Consider the following 19,452-nt stretch of genomic DNA (forward strand, 5'->3'; position numbering starts at 1 on the left):
CGATCATTTTTAGGTTTTATTGTTCTCAACACATTCCACTATGTAATGAATATTTACAACTGGAATATTTCATTCAGTGATATCTAGGATGTGGGATTTTAGTGTTCCCTTTATTTTTTTTGAGCAGTGTATTTCACTCCCAATCAAGTTTTCCATATTTTGCGCTTTCATTATCTCCCTCCCTTTTTCAAAGTGCTATCACTTTTTTATTTTTCTATATATATAGCCATGTGAGTTCTTTCTATTTGTGGGTTGATTTGTAGTTTTGAATAACAAAATTCACTTTACCATTTAAAACTCTATTCACACATTGCCTTTTTGCAGCATTTATTAATGAGTTTTTTATAGAAAATAAGTAAGTCACTCTGTGACTGCAGACTTATGAAACCTTCAGTGCACGCATTCTGAACTGCAGGGATTTGCTGGTTTCTGACAAAAGATCGGTGGGTATGTATGAGTACCAGCCAGTGGGCGTGGCTTTGCTTTCATATACTTGTACGAAGCAAGGCCGTGTCCTCAAGCCAGCCACACCCATTGGCCAGACACATCAGTAGAAGTGTATGGAGCATAGCCACAACCACTAGACCACCTCTGGCCAGGAGTATGTATAACTGCTACATACCCTCCGGTCAAGGGTCAGAAACTAATAAAGAAATCATATATAAAGATATAGTTAGATAGATAGAATATCTAGCTGTCCTATAGATATATAAAGTCACAAGCCTCCTACATATAATAATCTTGCTCCCATTAGTGCCTTTTAAAAAATTACCGTATATCTATTTTTTTATAACAAGCAAATGTAAAGCAGACAGCTGGGGACTTTTATTTCCAGGCTTGGAAGGTCCCCAGTTATTGGGCCCTTTCCCGCCTAAAAATACAAGCCTGCAGCCACCTCAAAATTGATTCATCCCATTACATGCGACACTTCTGGTGCTTTACAATGATCTTCCTGAATGCCCTGGTGTTGTGGCAATAAGGGTAATGGTAGTTGGAGTTGATGACAACTGTGATTTGTCAAAAATCACAGCTGCCGCTATTGGGTTAGTAATGAAGCATTGTTTATCAGACACCCCCATTACTAATCCAGTAATCAAAAATAAAATCACACATACCGAAAACCTTTTATTTGAATAAAGCCTATCCCACACTATACCTCGCTTACCAATTTATTGAAAAAAATTAAAAAATCCACGGCAGACCCACCATAATCTACCAAATATGATGTAGTCCAGAAATAGACTACCTAAAAACCTAAAAAGACAGAAATAAAATCAAGAAACAGTCCCTTGTTCACCAATTTATTACCAAAAATGTTTCCATGAAGCTCCGATGTATTCCATGTTTCCCAAATCTGGCGACTGTGAATAGCAGTAAAGTGACCACTATTCACCGGTGCTGAATACTGACGACAACGCTCATCAAAGTCGCCAGGTCTTGCTGACTGCAGCATGGCCCAGTGACGCTGTTGAGCGTTGTCATCAATGGCGCCTGTGAATAGTGGTCACTTTACTGCAATCCACAGTCTCCGGAGCCAGTTTCAGGGAAGGTGGAATACATCAGACGTTCGTGGAAACATTTTTGGTAATAAATTGGTGAACAATGGTCAATCTCTTATTTTTATTTCTGTCTTTTCATGTTTTTCAGATATTGATTTTTGGACTTCATTGGACTTGGTTGATTATGGCGGACCTGCATGGGATTTTCTTATCTTTTTCAATAAATTGGTGAATCAGCAATATTTATTTAGAGAGTATTGGTGAGTCTTTATTTAAATAAAGTTTTTTTTTTGTGTCACTTATTTTTTAGTACTGTTAGAAATGGGGTTGTCTGATAGACACCTCTCCATTACTAACTTCAGGGCTTGATGGCAGCTGTGATATTTCATAAATTACAGTTGTCATCAAATCCAAATACCATTGTCCCGATTGCCACCGCACCAGAAAATTTGTGAAGAGCCAGTAAAGGCACCAAAATTGGCGCATCTAATGTGATCTGTCAATTCTGGGGTGGCTGCGGGTTTGTATTTTTAGGCTGGAAGTGCACAATAACCAGGGACCATCCCAAATTCATAATATATGACCCCTAGCTGTTTGTTTTACCTTTGGTGGTTATCAAAAAGAGAGGGGTTCCCATGTAATTTTTAAAAATTATTTAATAGGTTAAATATGGTGAAACCCTTTAGTGACATTATGTATCTACAGAACATCTAGCTATTCTATCATCTATTTGTCTGTCTATATATAACATTGGTCAGAGTGCAATGTGATATGTTCTCACTGATCTCCTCCATATTATACGCCAGTGTAAGCAAGCCTTTAGGCACACTGTGGGGCTCAGAAGGAGGAGACATAATGATTTGGGAGTACAGAATTCACTGGATTTCTATTGGGGGGTAAAAATGTTACTTTTTCATATTGCAGTCCAAGTTATACACCAGCGTGAGCGAGCCCTAAAGGCTGTTTTTTACAATGCCAGCAAAAGCTATGAGAATTCAGAAATCTCATGCACATGATTACCTTTTTTTTCCCGACTGAATTGGAAGACTATTTTTTTTTTAAAACTGCAGCATGTCAATTCTTTCAGCATTTTTTTTAGCTCTTGTTCACTTTAAAAAACAATGAGAAATTGTAAAAGTACTGCAAAAAAACACAACTGTGTTTATTGCTGCTTTTTTGGTGAATGAAACTAACTTTATTAAATGTGTACTGTAGAGAAATGAAATATATAATCTGCACCAAAAAGAACAGATAGAACTCAGAAAAACCTGCTTTTTGCAAGCAGTTTTGGATCCAGAAAAAAACGCCGCAAAAAACATGTGAACATAGCCTAAGGCTCTTTCACACATCAATTTTTTTGGCACATGTGCTATCCATTATTTTTGTAGATTGATGATGGACCAATTACAATAAATGTGACCTTTTAACAGATACTTTTTCTTTTGTGGACTGAATTTCTGCAATAAATAAAATGCAGAAATGTCCTACGTTGATTCTTGTTGTGGATCACAATCGCCAATGCAAGTCAATGACTCCTTGAAAGAAAATAGTAGAACAAGGATGTCATCCGTGTGTTGTCCATATGTAAATGTTTAATGGGTATGGCAAGCTTTGTTTCATACAAGAATAATAGATAGATGCAGCAAGGATTCTAAAAGCTTTAAAGGGAACCTGTCAATTGAATCATGCTGCCCACACCACAAGTAGCATGAATCAGAGGTGACTGCATGATTGAAGCCAGGTATACTTTGACGTCTCAGAGTAAATATCCAAACACAGAAAATGACAGCTCACCCCACCTGCATCACTTTTATTTCAGGTGCAAGACATCCTGGGCAGGTAAGGAGGTGTAACAGCAGAGGAAAGTTGACATTTTGTTTTCCTTGGTTCAATGCTCCATTGGAAAACCATGTGCACAAATCACTTACTCTGTGGTCTTCAATACATCTTACACATTGTGGAATATCATCTATGATTAAGGAATGACGCATAAGATGTATTGAAGACCGAACTGTATGTCATTTGTGCACATTAATTTCCAATAAAGCATCGAACCAAAGAAAATGGAGAGCCAACTTCTGCTGTTATACCTTAGAGTAAATACAATTTGAAGAGTGCCACACCATTTCAAGTGAGTGACAGGCCTCTCCATGTGTGTACAGGAAGAAACCTTTAAATCACCAAGAGCGGCATTAGGAAAAGCTGCCCAGAGACAGCAATGGAATAGTCTATGCCTATGGTTCCTGACCGTCTATTCAAACTATATCTTCTCTGCAATACAGGAGCATTTCAAATAAAAATATACTTGGCTGGCTGCAATTATGCATTGAGACTGCCCGTAATTTAGACAGTAACATCAAGTTATAGCTTCCTGTGGAGTCACGAGGGTCAGTGGGTGCTCTCGTCCGCTGGCCTGGTTGTCTTTAGAAAGACCTCATGGACCAGAACTCTTCTCACTGAACACCTGTTCTCCTTTTCCATCTGCAGAATACTACTCAGACAACACAGGGTGAAGATAACACAGTGTGGCCATTCTTTAGTGAACCACCAATAGACAAAAATATACAGAATAGTCCCAGCAAGTACACAAGATGGTGCAAATGACAGAGACTCAACCTTCCGCTTTCTTGCTGGGAATTAGAATATCTGCGACTTCTGGGCATCCAGGGCCAACTACCCCCACTAGTGGCACGACACTTTTGTTGGGCACCAACAGAGAGAAGGTAGCTGCAAGCTTAGAAAGACCATTGAGGTACATAGCCAAAAGTCCAGAGTCCATTGAGGTACATGGCCATATGACCTGATTATCTCAACCTGAGTTCTCCAAATGGTTCCATAGGTTCAGTAATGGGCAGTGGATCAAATCTGTATTTCTCCAGTTGGAACCATGGTGCATTGGCATCTGCCCTTTAAAGTCTCCATGTAGAAGTAGAGAGGTCCCTTTTTTATACCCACAGCTGTCCTTCAGGCCATTATCCACAGGTTTGGGGGGAGGTGGGAGGAGGTAATCTCTTATTGTTCGAGTGTTCAATTAACTTGCATATTTTGTCCTTCAATGTTTGCAGAACAACAAGCTGCATGGACTGATAGAATAGGTAGTCAGCAGTAGTGATGAGAGAATATACTCGTTATCGAGATTTCTCGAGCATGCTCGGGTGTCCTCCGAGTATTTTTAAGTGCTCGGAGATTTAGTTTTTATTGCCGCAGCTGAATGATTTACATCTGTTAGCCAGCATAAGTACATGTGGGGGTTGCCTGGTTGCTAGGGAATCCCCACATGTATTTATGCTGGCTAACAGATGTAAATCATCCAGCTGCGGCAATAAAAACTAAATCTCTGAGCACTAAAAAATACCCGAAGGACACCCGAGCGTGCTCGGGAAATCTCCAGTAATGAGTATATTCGCTCATCACTAGTCAGCAGGCATTCACCAAATTAACACACATTGATTATTCAATTAATCTATGCCTTTGTCCCTCAAGTATACCAGAACAATAAACTGAAAGGACTGATACAATAGGTAGTCATCAACCATTCAACAAATCAACAAACCTCAATTCAACCTACAACAAGAGTCAACATTCAGGCTCATATGAACAATGGCTTGTGTTTCTTGACGTGCTGAATAATATGTCTGGCATAATTAACAATAAACGCTGTGTTGTCGCACAAATTGCCAACATTTTCTGTGCATAACTTTTTAATTTTTCCACCCACAGCGCTGTTTGAAGACTTAATATTTTTGCCTGGTGGGTTAGCATTTTTTAATATGGTTTTAGGGTACTTGCAAGGTTTTGATTTTTTTATTTCATTTATTCAAAAAGGTTTAGTGACCGAAAAACTGAAATTTTAATGCTTCATTTTTATTCTTTTATCATTTATACCGGTTAATTACTTTTAAACTTTGACAGATCAGACGTCTATGAATTTAAACAATGCACCAGAATGAGAAATGTATCCATCTGGTAACTGAATAATGTATGCCTCTTTCTGACATAATTATACTTAATTTCTCTTGAAGTTATTGACAATGTACCTTCTGCTAAGAACTGCCCACTTCTATTAAAGTTGTGGGGCCTTTTTAAAACCATAAGGCCATGTTCACACAGTGCGTTTTTTTCGGCGGAACCGCAGCGTTTTTGCCGCTGCGGTTCCGCAGCTGTTTTCCATGCAGGGTACAGTACACTGTACCCTATGGAAAACAGGAACCACTGTGCACATGATGCGGGAATCGGGAAAAAAAGCCGCGCTGAATAGCCGCAGTAAAAAAGAAGTACCATGTCACTTCTTTTTTCGGAGCCGCAGCGGTTCTGCACCCATAGACCTCCATTGTGAGGTCAAACCCGCAGTAAAACCCGCAGATCAAAAATATATCTGCGGGTTTTATTGCGGTTTGTGGTGCCGAACCGCTGCAGCAGGAAGTGCGGGGAAGCGGGCGGAAGTGCGTGGGCAGAGTGTGGCTGCCCCGATCCCACCCCCCCATGCTCCGATACCCCCCCCCCGTGCTCCGATGGCCCCCCCCATGCTCCGATGCCCCCCCCCGTGCCCTAATCTCCCCCCCTTATACTTACCCGGCCTCCCGGTGTCCGTCCGGCCGTCTTCTCCGTGGGCGCCGCCATCTTGCAAAATGGCGGGCGCATGTGCAGTGCGCCCGCCGAATCTGCCGGCCGGCAGATTCGTTCCAAAGTGCATTTTGATCACTGAGATATAACCTATCTCAGTGATCAAAATAAAAAAAATAGTAAATGACACCCCCCCCCTTTGTCACCCCCATAGGTAGGGACAATAAAAAAAATTAAGAATTTTTTTTTTTCCACTAAGGTTAGAATAGGGTTAGGGTTAGGGGTAGGGTTAGGGTTAGGGGTAGGGTTAGGGTTAGGGTTAGGGGTAGGGTTAGGGGTAGGGTTAGGGTTAGGGTTAGGGTTAGGGTTAGGGGTAGGGGTAGGGGTAGGGTTAGGGGTAGGGTTAGGGTTAGGGGTAGGGTTAGGGGTAGGGGTAAGGGTAGGGTTAGGGTATTTTCAGCCATTTTAACCCTAAAAAACTTCCTAGAAAACACACAGACTCTGCATAGAAAACTGCATAAAAAAACACATCAAAAAACGCATCAAAAAACGCACCAAAAAAGCACCAAAAAAAGGACCTGCGTTTTCTGCAAAGAGCTGCGGTTTCAGTCCTGAAAAAAAAAGGATGGAAATCAGGAACGTGTGAACATACCCTTAGTCACAAAAAGTTTGGGCAATTACACATTGGGAAAAATGTGTGACTTTAATATGTGGCCAGAAAAGTTGCTTAAATGGAATCATGATTTTCTTCCTTAAAGGGATTGTCCACCATTTGGAATATTTTTTTTTACTCAAATTCATGGTTTAGGGGCTAAAATGCATTTTTGCAATTGGATTTCATTTTAAATGTAGCTCCATTGAGGCTTTAATAGGCTTTGTTTCCTTCACATTCATCATTGATTTGGTCTTTGGACATACAGTACATGAGCTGAGAGGAGCTCCGACAGATAAGGCTGCCGTCACACTAGCAGTATTTGGTCAGTTTTTTAAATCAGTATTTAAACCAGGAGTAGAACAATCAGAGGAAAAGTATAACAGAAACATATGCACCACTTCGGTATTTATCACCCACTTCTGGTTTTGGCTTGCAAATACTGATGTAAAATACTGACCAAGTACTGCTAGTGTGACGGCAGCCTAAGAGTTACAAACTCTCTCATCAGCGCAAGCTCACTGACAGATTCTCACATTATACTACAGTCAACAACACAGAGGCTAAAAAAGGCAACTGTGCAACATTTTTAGCTTTAACCCCTTCCCGACCCATGACGCCACGTAGGCGTCATGAAAGTCGGTGCCAATCCGACCCATGACGCCTATGTGGCGTCATGGAAAGATCGCGTCCCTGCAGATCGGGTGAAAGGGTTAACTCCCATTTCACCCGATCTGCAGGGACAGGGGGAGTGGTAGTTTAGCCCGGGGGGGTGGCTTCACCCCCTCGTGGCTACGATCGCTCTGATTGGCTGTTGAAAGTGAAACTGCCAATCAGAGCGATTTGTAATATTTCACCTATTATAACTGGTGAAATATTACAATCCAGCCATGGCCGATGCTGAAATATCATCGACCATGGCTGGAAATACTAATGTGCCCCCACCCCACCGATCGCCCCCCCAGGCCCCCTATCTGGCCGGTACACTGCTCCGGCTCCCCTCCGTCCAGTGCTCCGCTCCCCCCCATGCTCTTGTCCGCTCCCCCCATGCTCCAATCACCCCCCCGTGCTCCAATCACCCCCCCTGCACTCCGATCCACACCCCCCGGTGCTCCGTTCCACCCCCCCGTGCTCCATTCCAGCCCCCCCGTGCTCCGTTCCACGCCCCCCGTGCTCCGTTCCACCCCTCCCGCGCTCCGATTCCCCCCCCGTGCTCCGATCCCCCCCCGTGGTCCCCCCCACCCCATCATACTTACCGATCCAGCCGGGGTCCCGTCCGTCTTCTCCCTGGGCGCCGCCATCTTCCAAAATGGCGGGCGCATGCGCCCGCCGAATCTGCCGGCCGGCAGATTCGTTCCAAAGTGCATTTTGATCACTGAGATAGATTATATCTCAGTGATCAAAATAACAAAAATAATAAATGACCCCCCCCCCTTTGTCACCCCCATAGGTAGGGACAATAAAAAAATAAAAAAATTTTTTTCCACTAATGTTAGAATAGGGTTAGGGGTAGGGTTAGGGGTAGGGTTAGGGTTAGGGTTAGGGCTAGGGGTAGGGTTAGGGGTAGGGGTAGGGTTAGGGGTAGGGTTAGGGCTAGGGTTAGGGCTAGGGTTAGGGCTAGGGTTAGGGCTAGGGTTAGGGTTAGGGTTAGGGCTAGGGTTAGGGGTAGGGTTAGGGTTAGGGTTTCGGTATGTGCACACGTATTCTGGTCCTCTGCGTTTTTTTCCGCTGCGGATTTGATAAATCCGCAGTGCTAAACCGCTGCGGATTTATGGCGGATTTACCGCGTTTTTTTCTGCGCATTTTACTGCGGTTTTACAACTGCGATTTTCTATTGGAGCAGTTGTAAAACCGCTGCGGAATCCGCACAAAGAAGTGACATGCTGCGGAATGTAAACCGCTGCGTTTCCGTGCAGTTTTTCCGCAGCATGTGTACAGGGATTTTTGTTTCCCGTAGGTTTACATTGAACTGTAAACTCATGGGAAACTGCTGCGGATCCGCAGCGTGTGCACATACCTTTAGAATTAGGCTATATGCACACTGTGCGGATTTGGCTGCGGATTGGCCACTGCGGATTCGCAGCAGTGTTCCATCAGGTTTACAGTACCATGTAAACATATGAAAAACCAAATCCGCTGTGCCCATGGTGCGGAAAATACCGCGCGGAAACGCTGCGTTGTATTTTCCGCAGCATGTCAATTCTTTGTGCGGATTCCGCAGCGTTTTACACCTGTTCCTCAATAGGAATCCACAGGTGAAATCTGCACAAAAAACACTGGAAATCCGCGGAAAATCCGCAGGTAAAACGCAGTGCCTTTTACCCGCGGATTTTTCAAAAATGGTGCGGAAATATCTCACACGAATCCGCAACGTGGGCACATAGCCTTAGGGTTAGGGTTGGAATTAGGGTTGTGGTTAGGGTTGTGATTAGGGTTATGGCTACAGTTGGGATTAGGGTTAGGGGTGTGGGGGGGTTAGTGTTGGAGTTAGAATTGAGGGGTTACCACTGTTTAGGCACATCAGGGGTCTCCAAACGCAACATGGCGCCACCATTGATTCCAGCCAATCTCGTATTCAAAAAGTCAAATGGTGCTCCCTCACTTCCGAGCCCTGACGTGTGCCCAAACAGTGGTTTACCCCCACATATGGGGTACCACCATACTCAGGACAAACTGCGCAACAATTACTGGGGTCCAATTTCTCCTGTTACCCTTGTGAATCTAAAAAAATGCTTCCTAAAACATAATTTTTGAGGAAAGAAAAATGATTTTTTATTTTCACGGCTCTGCGTTGTAAACGTCTGTGAAGCACTTGGGGGTTCAAAGTGCTCACCACATATCTAGATAAGTTCCTTGGAGGGTCTAGTTTCTAAAATGGGGTCACTTGTGGGGGTTTCTACTGTTTAGGCACACCAGGGGCTCTGCAAACGCAACGTGACACCCGCAGACCATTCCATCAAAGTCTGCATTTCAAAAGTCACTACTTCCCTTCTGAGCCCCGACGTGTGCCCAAACAGTGGTTTACCCCCACTCATGGGGTATCAGCGTACTCAGGAGAAACTGGACAACAACTTTTGCAGTCCAATTTCTCCTGTAACCCTTGGGAAAATAAAAAATTCTGGGCTAAATAATTATTTTTGAGGAAAGAAAACGTATTTATTATTTTCACGGCTCTGCATTATAAACTTCTATGAAGCACTTGGGGGTTCAAAGTGCTCACCACACATCTAGATAAGTTCCTTTCGGGGTCTAGTTTCCAAAATGGGGTCACTTGTGGGGGGTTTCTACTGTTTAGGCACATCAGGGGCTCTGCAAACGCAACGTTATGCCCGCAGAGCATTCCATCAAAGTCTGCATTTCAAAACGTCACTACTTCAATTCCAAGCCCCGGCATGTGCCCAAACAGTAGTTTACTCCCACATATGGGGTATCACCGTACTCAGGAGAAACTGGACAACAAATATTGGGGTCAAATTTCTCCTGTTACCCTTGGGAAAATTAAAAAATTCTGGGCTAAATAATTATTTTTGAGGAAAGAAAACGTATTTATTATTTTCACGGCTCTGCATTATAAACTTCTATGAAGCGCTTGGGGGTTCAAAGTGCTCACCACACATCTAGATAAGTTCCTTTCGGGGTCTAGTTTCCAAAATGGGGTCACTTGTGGGGGGTTTCTACTGTTAAGCCACATCAGGGGCTCTGCAAATGCAACGTGACGCCCACAGAGCATTCCATCAAAGTCTGCATTTCAAAACGTCACTACTTCACTTCCGAGCCTCGGCATGTGCCCAAACAGTGGTTTACCCCCACATATGGGGTATCAGCGTACTCAGGAGAAACTGGACAACAACTTTTGTGGTCCAATTTCCTCTGTAACCCTTGGGAAAATAAAAAATTCTGGGCTAAATAATTATTTTTGAGGAAAGAAAACGTATTTATTATTTTCACGGCTCTGCATTATAAACTTCTATGAAGCACTTGGGGGTTCAAAGTGCTCAAAACACATCTAGATAAGTTCCTTTGGGGGTCTAGTTTCCAAAATGGGGTCACTTGTGGGGGGTTTCTACTGTTAAGCCACATCAGGGGCTCTGCAAACGCAACGTGACGCCCACAGAGCATTCCATCAAAGTCTGCATTTCAAAACGTCACTACTTCACTTCCGAGCCCCGGCATGTGCCCAAACAGTGATTTAGCCCCACATATGGGGTATCAGCGTACTCAAGAGAAACTGGACAACAACTTTTGGGGTCAAATTTCTCCTGTTACCCTTGGGAAAAGAAAAAATTGCAGGCTAAATGATCATTTTTGAGAAAATATATATATTTTTTTATTTTCATGGCTCTGCGTTATAAACTTCTGTGAAGCACTTGGGGGTTCAAAGTCCTCACCACACATCTAGATTAGTTCCTTTGGGGGTCTAGTTTCCAAAATGGTGTCATTTCTGGGGGATCTCCAATGTTTAGGCACACAGGGGCTCTCCAAACGTGACATGGTGTCCGCTAATGATTGGAGCTAATTTTCCATTTAAAAAGCCAAATGGCGTGCCATCCCTTCCGAGCCCTGCCGTGCGCCCAAACAGTGGTTTACCCCCACATATGGGGTATCAGCGTACTCAGGACAAACTGGACAACAATATTTGGGGTCCAATTTCTCCTATTATCCTTGGCAAAATAGGAAATTCCAGGCTAAAAAATCATTTTTGAGGAAAGAAAAATTATTTTTTATTTTCATGGCTCTGCGTTATAAACTTCTGTGAAGCACCTGGGGGTTTAAAGTGCTCATTATGCATCTAGATAAGTTCCTTGGGGGGTCTAGTTTCCAAAATGGGGTCACTTGTGGGGGAGCTCCAATGTTTAGGCACACAGGGGCTCTCCAAACGCGACATGGTGTCCGCTAACAATTGGAGCTAATTTTCCATTCAAAAAGTCAAATGGCGCGCCTTCCCTTCCGAGCCCTGCCGAGTGCCCAAACAGTGGTTTACCCCCACATATGAGGTATCGACGTACTTGGGAGAAATTGCCCAACAAATTTTATGATCCATTTTATCCTACTGCCCATGTGAAAATGAAAAAATTGAGGCGAAAAGAATTTTTTTGTGAAAAAAAAGTACTTTTTCATTTTTACAGATCAATTTGTGAAGCACCTGAGGGTTTAAAGTGCTCACTAGGCATCTAAATAAGTTCCTTGGGGGGTCTAGTTTCCAAAATGGGGTCACTTGTGGGGGAGCGCCAATGTTTAGGCACACAGGAGCTATCCAAACGCGACATGGTGTCCGCTAACGATGGAAATAATTTTTCATTCAAAAAGTCAAATGGCGCTCCTTCCCTTCCGAGCCTTACCATGTGCCCAAACAGTGGTATACCCCCACATATGAGGTATCGACGTACTCGGGAGAAATTGCCCAACACATTATAGGATCCATTTTATCCTGTTGCCCATGTGAAAATGAAAAAATTGAGGCTAAAATAATTTTTTTGTGAAAAAAAAGTACTTTTTTATTTTTACGGATCAATTTGTGAAGCACCTGGGGGTTCAAAGTGCTCACTATGCATCTAGATAAGTTCCTTGGGGCATCTAGTTTCCAAAATGGGGTCACTTGTGGGGGAGCTCCAATTTTTAGGCACACGGGGGCTCTCCAAACGTGACATGGTGTCCGCTAAAGAGTGGAGCCAATTTTTGATTAAAAAAGTCAAATGGCGCTCCTTCCCTTCCAAGCTCTGCCGTGCGCCCAAACAGTGGTTTACCCCCACATATGAGGTATCAGCGTACTCAGGACAAATTGGACAACAACTTTCGTGGTTCAGTTTCTCCTTTTACCATTGGGAAAATAAAAAAATTGTTGCTAAAAGATAATTTTTGTGACTAAAAAGTTAAATGTTCATTTTTTCCTTCCATGTTGCTTCTGCTGTTGTGAAGCACCTGAAGGGTTAATAAACTTCTTGAATGTGGTTTTGAGTACCTTGAGGGGTGCAGTTTTTAGAATGGTGTCACTTTGGGGTATTTTCAGCCATATAGACCCCTCAAACTGACTTCAAATGTGAGGTGGTCCCTAAAAAAAATGGTTTTGTAAATTTCGTTGTAAAAATGACAAATCGCTGGTTAAATTTTAACCCTTATAACTTCCTAACAAAAAAAAATGTTGTTTCCAAAATTGTGCTGATGTAAAGTAAACATGTGGGAAATGTTATTTATTAACTATTTTGTGTCACATATCTCTCTGGTTTAACAGAATAAAAATTCAAAATGTGAAAATTGCGAAATTTTCAAAATTTTCGCCAAATTTCCATTTTTATCACAAATAAACGCAGAATTTATTGACCTAAATTTACCACTATTATGAAGCCCAATATGTCTCGAAAAAACAGTCTCGGAACCGCTAGGATCCGTTGAAGCGTTCCTGAGTTATTACCTCATAAAGGGACACTGGTCAGAATTGCAAAAAACGGCAAGGTCTTTAAGGTCAAAATAGGCTGGGTCATGAAGGGGTTAATGAAACCAAATATATTAATTCTTTTTATTCCCAAATACACAGATTTATTTAAAATAAATGCCCCCAAAGATGGAAAATCCCTTAAATATTCTCTGTTTCTAATGTATACAAGTACAGACCAAAAGTTTGGACACACCTTCTGATTTAAAGATTTTTCTGTATTTTCATCACTATGAAACTTGTACATTCACACTGAAGGCATCAAAACTATGAATTAAAACATGTGGAATTATATACTTAACAAAAAAGTGGGAAACAACTGAAATTATGTCATATTCTAGGTTCTTTAAAGTAGCCACCTTTTGCTTTGATGACTGCTTTGCACACTCTTGGCGTTCTCTTGATGAACTTCAAGAGGTAGTCACCGGGAATGGTTTTCACTTCACAGGTGTGCCCCGTCAGGTTTAATAAGTGGGATTTCTTGCCTTATAAATGGTGTTGGGACCATCAGTTGTGTTGTACAGAAGTCTGGTGGATACACAGCTGATAATCCTACTGAATAGACTGTTAGAATTTCTATTATGGCAAGAAAAAAGCAGCTAAGTAAAAATAGAAAAGAGTGGCCATCATTACTTTAAGAAATTAAGGTCAGTCAGTCAGAAAAATTGGGAGAACTTTGTAAGTGTCCTCAAGTGTAGTGGCAAAAACCATCAAGCGCTACAAAGAAACTGGCTCAAATGAGGACTGCCCCAGGAAAGAAGTCCAAGAGTGACCTCTGCTTCTGAGGATAAGTTTATCCGAGTCACCAGACTCAGAAATCGCAGGTTAACAGCAGCTCAGATTAGAGACCAGGTCAATGCCACACAGAGTTCTAGCAGCAGACACATCTCTACAACAACTGTTAAGAGGAGACTTTGTGCAGCAGGCCTTCATGGAAAAATTGCTGCTAGGAAACCACTGCTAAGGACAGGAAACAAGCAGAAGAGCCTTGTGTGGGCTAAAGAACACAAGGAATGGACATTAGAACAGTGGAATTCTGTGCTTTGGTCTCATGAGTCCATATTTGAGATCTTTGGTTCCAACCACCGTGATTTTGTGCGATGCAGAAAATGTGAACGGATGGACTCTACATGCCTGGTTCCCACCATGAAGCATGAAGGAAGAGGTGTGATGGTGTGGGGGTGCTTTGCTCATGACTCTGTTGGGGATTTATTCAAAATTGAAGGCATACTGAACCAGCATGGCTACCACACCATCTTGCAGCGGCATGCTATTCCATCCAGTTTGCGTTTAGTTGGACCATCATTTATTTTTCAACAGGACAATGACCCCAAACACACCTTCAGGCTGTGTAAGGGCTATTTGACCAAGAAGGAGAGTGATGGGGTGCTACGCCAGATGACCTGGCCTCCACAGTCACCAGACCTGAACCCAATCGAGATGGTTTGAGGTGAGCTGGACAGCAGAGTGAAGGCAAAAGGGACAACAAGTTCTAAGCATCTCTGGGAACTCCTTCAAGATTGTTGGAAGACCATTCCCGGTGACTACCTTTTGAAGCTCATCAAGAGAATGCCAAGAGTGTGCAAAGCTGACATCAAAGCAAAAGGTGGCTACTTTGAAGAACCTAGAATATAAGACATAATTTCAGTTGTTTCACACTTTTTTGTTAAGTATATAATTCCACATGTGTTAATTCATCGTTTTGATGCCTTCAGTGTGAATGTACAATTTTCATAGTCATGAAAATACAGAACAATCTTTAAATGAGAAGGTGTGTCCAAACTTTTGGTCTGTACTGTACACTGATAAGGTTTTTTATGGCATCTCCCCCACCACTTTCTGGTCTCTGGGGGGAGAAGAAAGGGACTATGCCTAAATTTCTCAGAATACATATTCAGTGCTATATTATTACATGCTTGAAGAACCCTTAAAATGCTGTGACTCACACTACAACCACTGGGTGGCCACACATAGAAAAGTACAGCATAGACATCTTGTGACACAATATCATCAAGCATTTGTATGCAAAACATTCCCATACTAAAAAAAGCACAATACTTCTAAATTGCAGCTACTTTATATGCAAAAAGAAAATAATTGTTTTCTCTTTTTAATATAATAGCCCAGTTACCATCCATACTTCATTCTGAAAGGATTCAAGGTTGTGATCAGTGTAAAACTCAACAAGGTCCTCCTGGAGTTCCAGGGTCCCCAGGACCAGGTGGCTCAGATGGTCCAAGGGGGCCAAGGGGGCATCCGGGGTCACCTGGAAGAAATGGCTTTCCAGGTTCTGTAGGACATCCAGGGAGGCCAGGCATTCCAGGATCTAAAGGTATAAAGTAAGACTGTGGGGCAGATTAATGAATTAATTTGTGTCTTTCTTGTCTAGTTTTATGTAATTTCAGAGATCTCAATGGCTCTGAACTAGTGCCATCACACTTCAAAAGGCGTTTGTCAAGGATTTTTCTATTTAATCTGAGAGCATATTAGAAAGCTACAGAACCTAATTTCAAAGATTTATCACTGGGCTGTTTGGGGCAGTTTTGATAGAATCCCTGATTTATCTGTTGTATCTGTAGCAGTAACCAGAATGTTGAGCTGTGTGTTGCCCCTACCACACCCCAGATTGACAGCTTCCTGTGTAGAGTGTATGTGGTGCCCCTGGGTCCTGGTCGTCACAGTAGTATTACTTTCCTCTTGGGGAGAGTGATGCTATGTTTGGAGGCAAAGAAGGATAACTGCATCCAGGTACCACAAACATGCAACACATTTCACACTCCAGGCCACCAGGGGGAGCCTTGCTCCTATTTATTAGGTCAGTCCCCACATTAAGGTAAAACTGGTGACCTGTAGGGAAAGTTAGTTAGTTGCTGGCTGAGCTCCGCTCAGTTAGTTGGTCCTTGGCAGGGGTGGGATCCTGTCAGAGAGCAAAGGAGAAGGACACGGAGCTGTGCATGCCCTCAGAGTTGCAGCTCAGAGAAAGAGACATTGAATGCAGAATTGTATTGCAGCGAGCGTGAAAGAAGTCGTAGCAAAGGAGTGGATATCAGAAGGTGACCAGCCCTACACAGGCTGCCTTCTTCTGAGGCGCAGAATCCCAGTAGCCGGAAGACTGAGGGAGTAACAACCTTTATGTCTTGCTCCAGAGACCGGCAGGACAGCTAATTTCATGTTACCTGTCCAACCTATACCCAGGAGGCAGGGTGGCACCCCATAGGGGCTGGGGCATGATAGAGTCCCTATAAACCACTTGAAGCCACCGGTCATACGGATTTGTCCTATCTTATCCGGGGGACAGAGAGAGAGACATAACATCAATAACATCTACAACAGTTGTGAAGACCTTATGAGAAGCTTAGCAGTAAGGGACTAAAACACTGCAGCGCAAAGGAAGGCTACTGATTTCCACCTGGACAAGGGGACTCTGGACTTGCCTCCAAACCGGCCAGATTCTGCCTGACCTGTGGTCTGGTGCCCTGGACTGTAGATGCTCAAGTCTTCAGTAAAGGTAAAGAGACTGCAACTTTTTGTCCTCGTTCTTCACTGCGCCATTCATCATTCACCATCTACATACCGGGAATCCCTGGGAATATACTCACCTGTGAGAAGGTATACCATCTAGCTGCCATAACATCACCCCAGCGGACCCCTTAAAGTAGCGTCGGTCACCCTGACCGAATACCACAGGTGGCGTCACGAACATAAACTCTATCCCTTTAAAGACCTTTCCCTTTTACACGGATGTCCCAGGGCCACGGACCGGGTCAGCCACCGTTACATCCCCCTATGAACCGCAGAACCCGGTACCAAGTATCCCACGGCACCATGGGGGTGCTCCATGTATATTGTCAGCAAGCTGCTAATCAATGGTGGGGGTGAGGTTACGCAGATTAGCCTGATGCTTGACTGCTGTGCATGTGAAATCTAGTCAGTCAGTGAGATATAGTCATGCACTCCTGCTGATAAAACACTGATTGCATTGAAACTAGCTTATATTGTACACAAAAAGCTTATTGCTGGGGGATCTTTTTTTTTTTTTTTTAAAGTTGATTTCTACATGAGAAAAACCAATTAACATTCTGATTCTTTTGAATATAGTATTCTTTAATAAATACAAATGTTAATACCCATAGGACCTCCTGGAAAGCCTGGTTTAAAAGGACATAAGGGAGATGGGGAGCAAGGAATACAAGGTCCTCAAGGAATTCCAGGTATTGTGGATGGACCATATTTTTATTACCAAGCCAATTTAAAGAGAAATCAGACCTTTATTTTGTCTTTTCAGCTCATGAATTTGTAGAATTGTCAACTTTCACTGTTGTATTGCATGAACCACACATGTACGTAACTTGGAGTCTCCTGCAGTTTGACTCCAAGGTGCGAAAATGTTCCACCAGTATGAATGATCCCGCCTTTCTGATATTTCTAGTTGTATTCATAGCCAGAACTCCTGAAGCCTAAATCATTCACTAATTTATTGTAGGACCCATTGGACAACCAGGAATGAGCAAAGAAGGTCAACCTGGATTACCAGGGCCTCCAGGCCGAGAAGGAGAACGTGGACCTCCAGGAACACAAGGCTCACCAGGACAACCTGGAATGTGTGACCCATCTGTTTGTTTTAGTGCAATTATTGGAAGAGATCCATTTAGAAAAGGACCAAATTATTAACAGCGATTTTTGGAGCAGAATTTTAGTCTTTGCGTCTTTCATGTCTCAGGAAAATGTTTTTAATGTTCAGCTTTACACAAGTACCTCTTTATAAATAATATAAAAAAATGTCTTCAGAAAAAACTGCAGAAAAATGAATCTGAAGGCTGAATGTAGGTGACATATACAGTATCTGAAGTATGCTCTACTTTAATTGTATATTTATCTATCTGTAAGGTAAGCAGATATAAACTGTGAAATGGTTTCACATCATGTCCTGTTACATAAAATGTGTAATTAGAATATCATATTTTTGTGTTAAAACTGCATATTATGTCAAAAGAGAATATGAAATCCACCACATCTTATTTAAAAAATAATTTCCTTTTCTGAGAAAGTCCAATTTCTGTGCTAAATGATGTACCCTACATGAAAGACAATGATCATCATTTGGACAAGAATAAAAACATTTTTTTACCAACAATGCCTAGTGTTTTCATAAGTTATTTAGAGCATTGATTCTACAGATCTCATTACGTGATCATATTAGACAATCTAAGTTTCACATTTTAATGGGGAAAATACCAGCTTATCATTTAAAGGGTATCTGTCACTGGATTTTTGTTACCCCATCTGATAGCAGCATAATGGAGAAATAGCACCCCTGATTCCAGAAATCTGTCAATTATTAAGCTGCTTATTGTCATTTTGATAAAAATATATGTTTTATATGCCGACATTCTAGCAGTGATCTGAATCACTGATTTATCAACAGGAGATTATATTCATAAGCTCTGTATAACCCCGCCCACATCACAGATTGCCACTTCTCTGCCCATGTATAGTGTACACAGAAAGCTGCCAATCAGTGGTGGGGTTATATAACGCTCATGAATATTATTTCCTGCTGATAAAACAGTGGTTTTACTGCCTAATGATCACTCCATGTCCTGGCAGAGACCAATTGAGCAGTGCAATAATGGAAATGTCAGATAAAACTGTTTTCATGGTTTCATAACAATAGCTATCTTCTGCTAAATTTTTAAATGGTTTGGAAACATTGATATGAAACTTTGCAATCCAATACTGTATATAATTTCATGGTCTCATAAGGAGATCTACATGATAGATGATAACTTGTTGATCACTATAGGTCTGATCGGCAATTGATAAAATAGGCTACTTTTATCCCCATAAGACTGTAACAGCAGTGTACAATGAAAGGGGAAAAACGATCAGATGTCCACTGTTAGTATCGAGCAAATAAATATTAGTAATGAGCGAACGTGCTCGCCACTACTTGTTACTCGCCCGAGTATCGGGGTAATCGGGGTACTCGGTGAGCTGTGAGCATTTCCGGGATTATTCGGCGGTAACTGTAGTCTCCACCCAGCAGTTTTGGCGGACTTTAGAGACCTAATCACGGTGCAGGGATTGTCTGCCATGCCATGAAATGCCGCAGCCATCTTTGTTGTGTTCGTGCAGCATCATCCCGAGTATAAGAGACAAGGCGCCGCCCTGCTCGCCGCATTCTGTTCCTACTTCAGCAAGAGTAGGGAGAGCTGGTGCCGAAAAAGGGTCAGAATCGTGGTTTTTAGAGGTAGTGTAGGTTTGCAACTCTTACATCCACAACTGCTGAGAAACCTACAGTCCTTTTA

General features: G+C 42.5%; 1 protein-coding gene across 1 annotated transcript in view; it reads left to right on the forward strand.

Moving 5' to 3' along the window:
• COL21A1 (collagen type XXI alpha 1 chain) overlaps positions 1-18,278 on the forward strand; it is a 536,987-nt gene extending 518,709 nt beyond the window's left edge. The window contains exons 28-30 of the mRNA XM_069726746.1: positions 15,267-15,476; positions 17,278-17,355; positions 17,628-18,278. Coding sequence (XP_069582847.1) covers positions 15,267-15,476; positions 17,278-17,355; positions 17,628-17,815 — 476 coding nt within the window. The 3' untranslated portion in view covers positions 17,816-18,278. The remainder of the gene's footprint in view (positions 1-15,266; positions 15,477-17,277; positions 17,356-17,627) is intronic.
• Positions 18,279-19,452: the final 1,174 nt, after the last annotated feature.

The sequence above is a fragment of the Ranitomeya imitator genome, chromosome 5 (assembly GCF_032444005.1).
Source record: "Ranitomeya imitator isolate aRanImi1 chromosome 5, aRanImi1.pri, whole genome shotgun sequence".
In the NCBI taxonomy this organism is placed as follows: domain Eukaryota; kingdom Metazoa; phylum Chordata; class Amphibia; order Anura; family Dendrobatidae; genus Ranitomeya; species Ranitomeya imitator.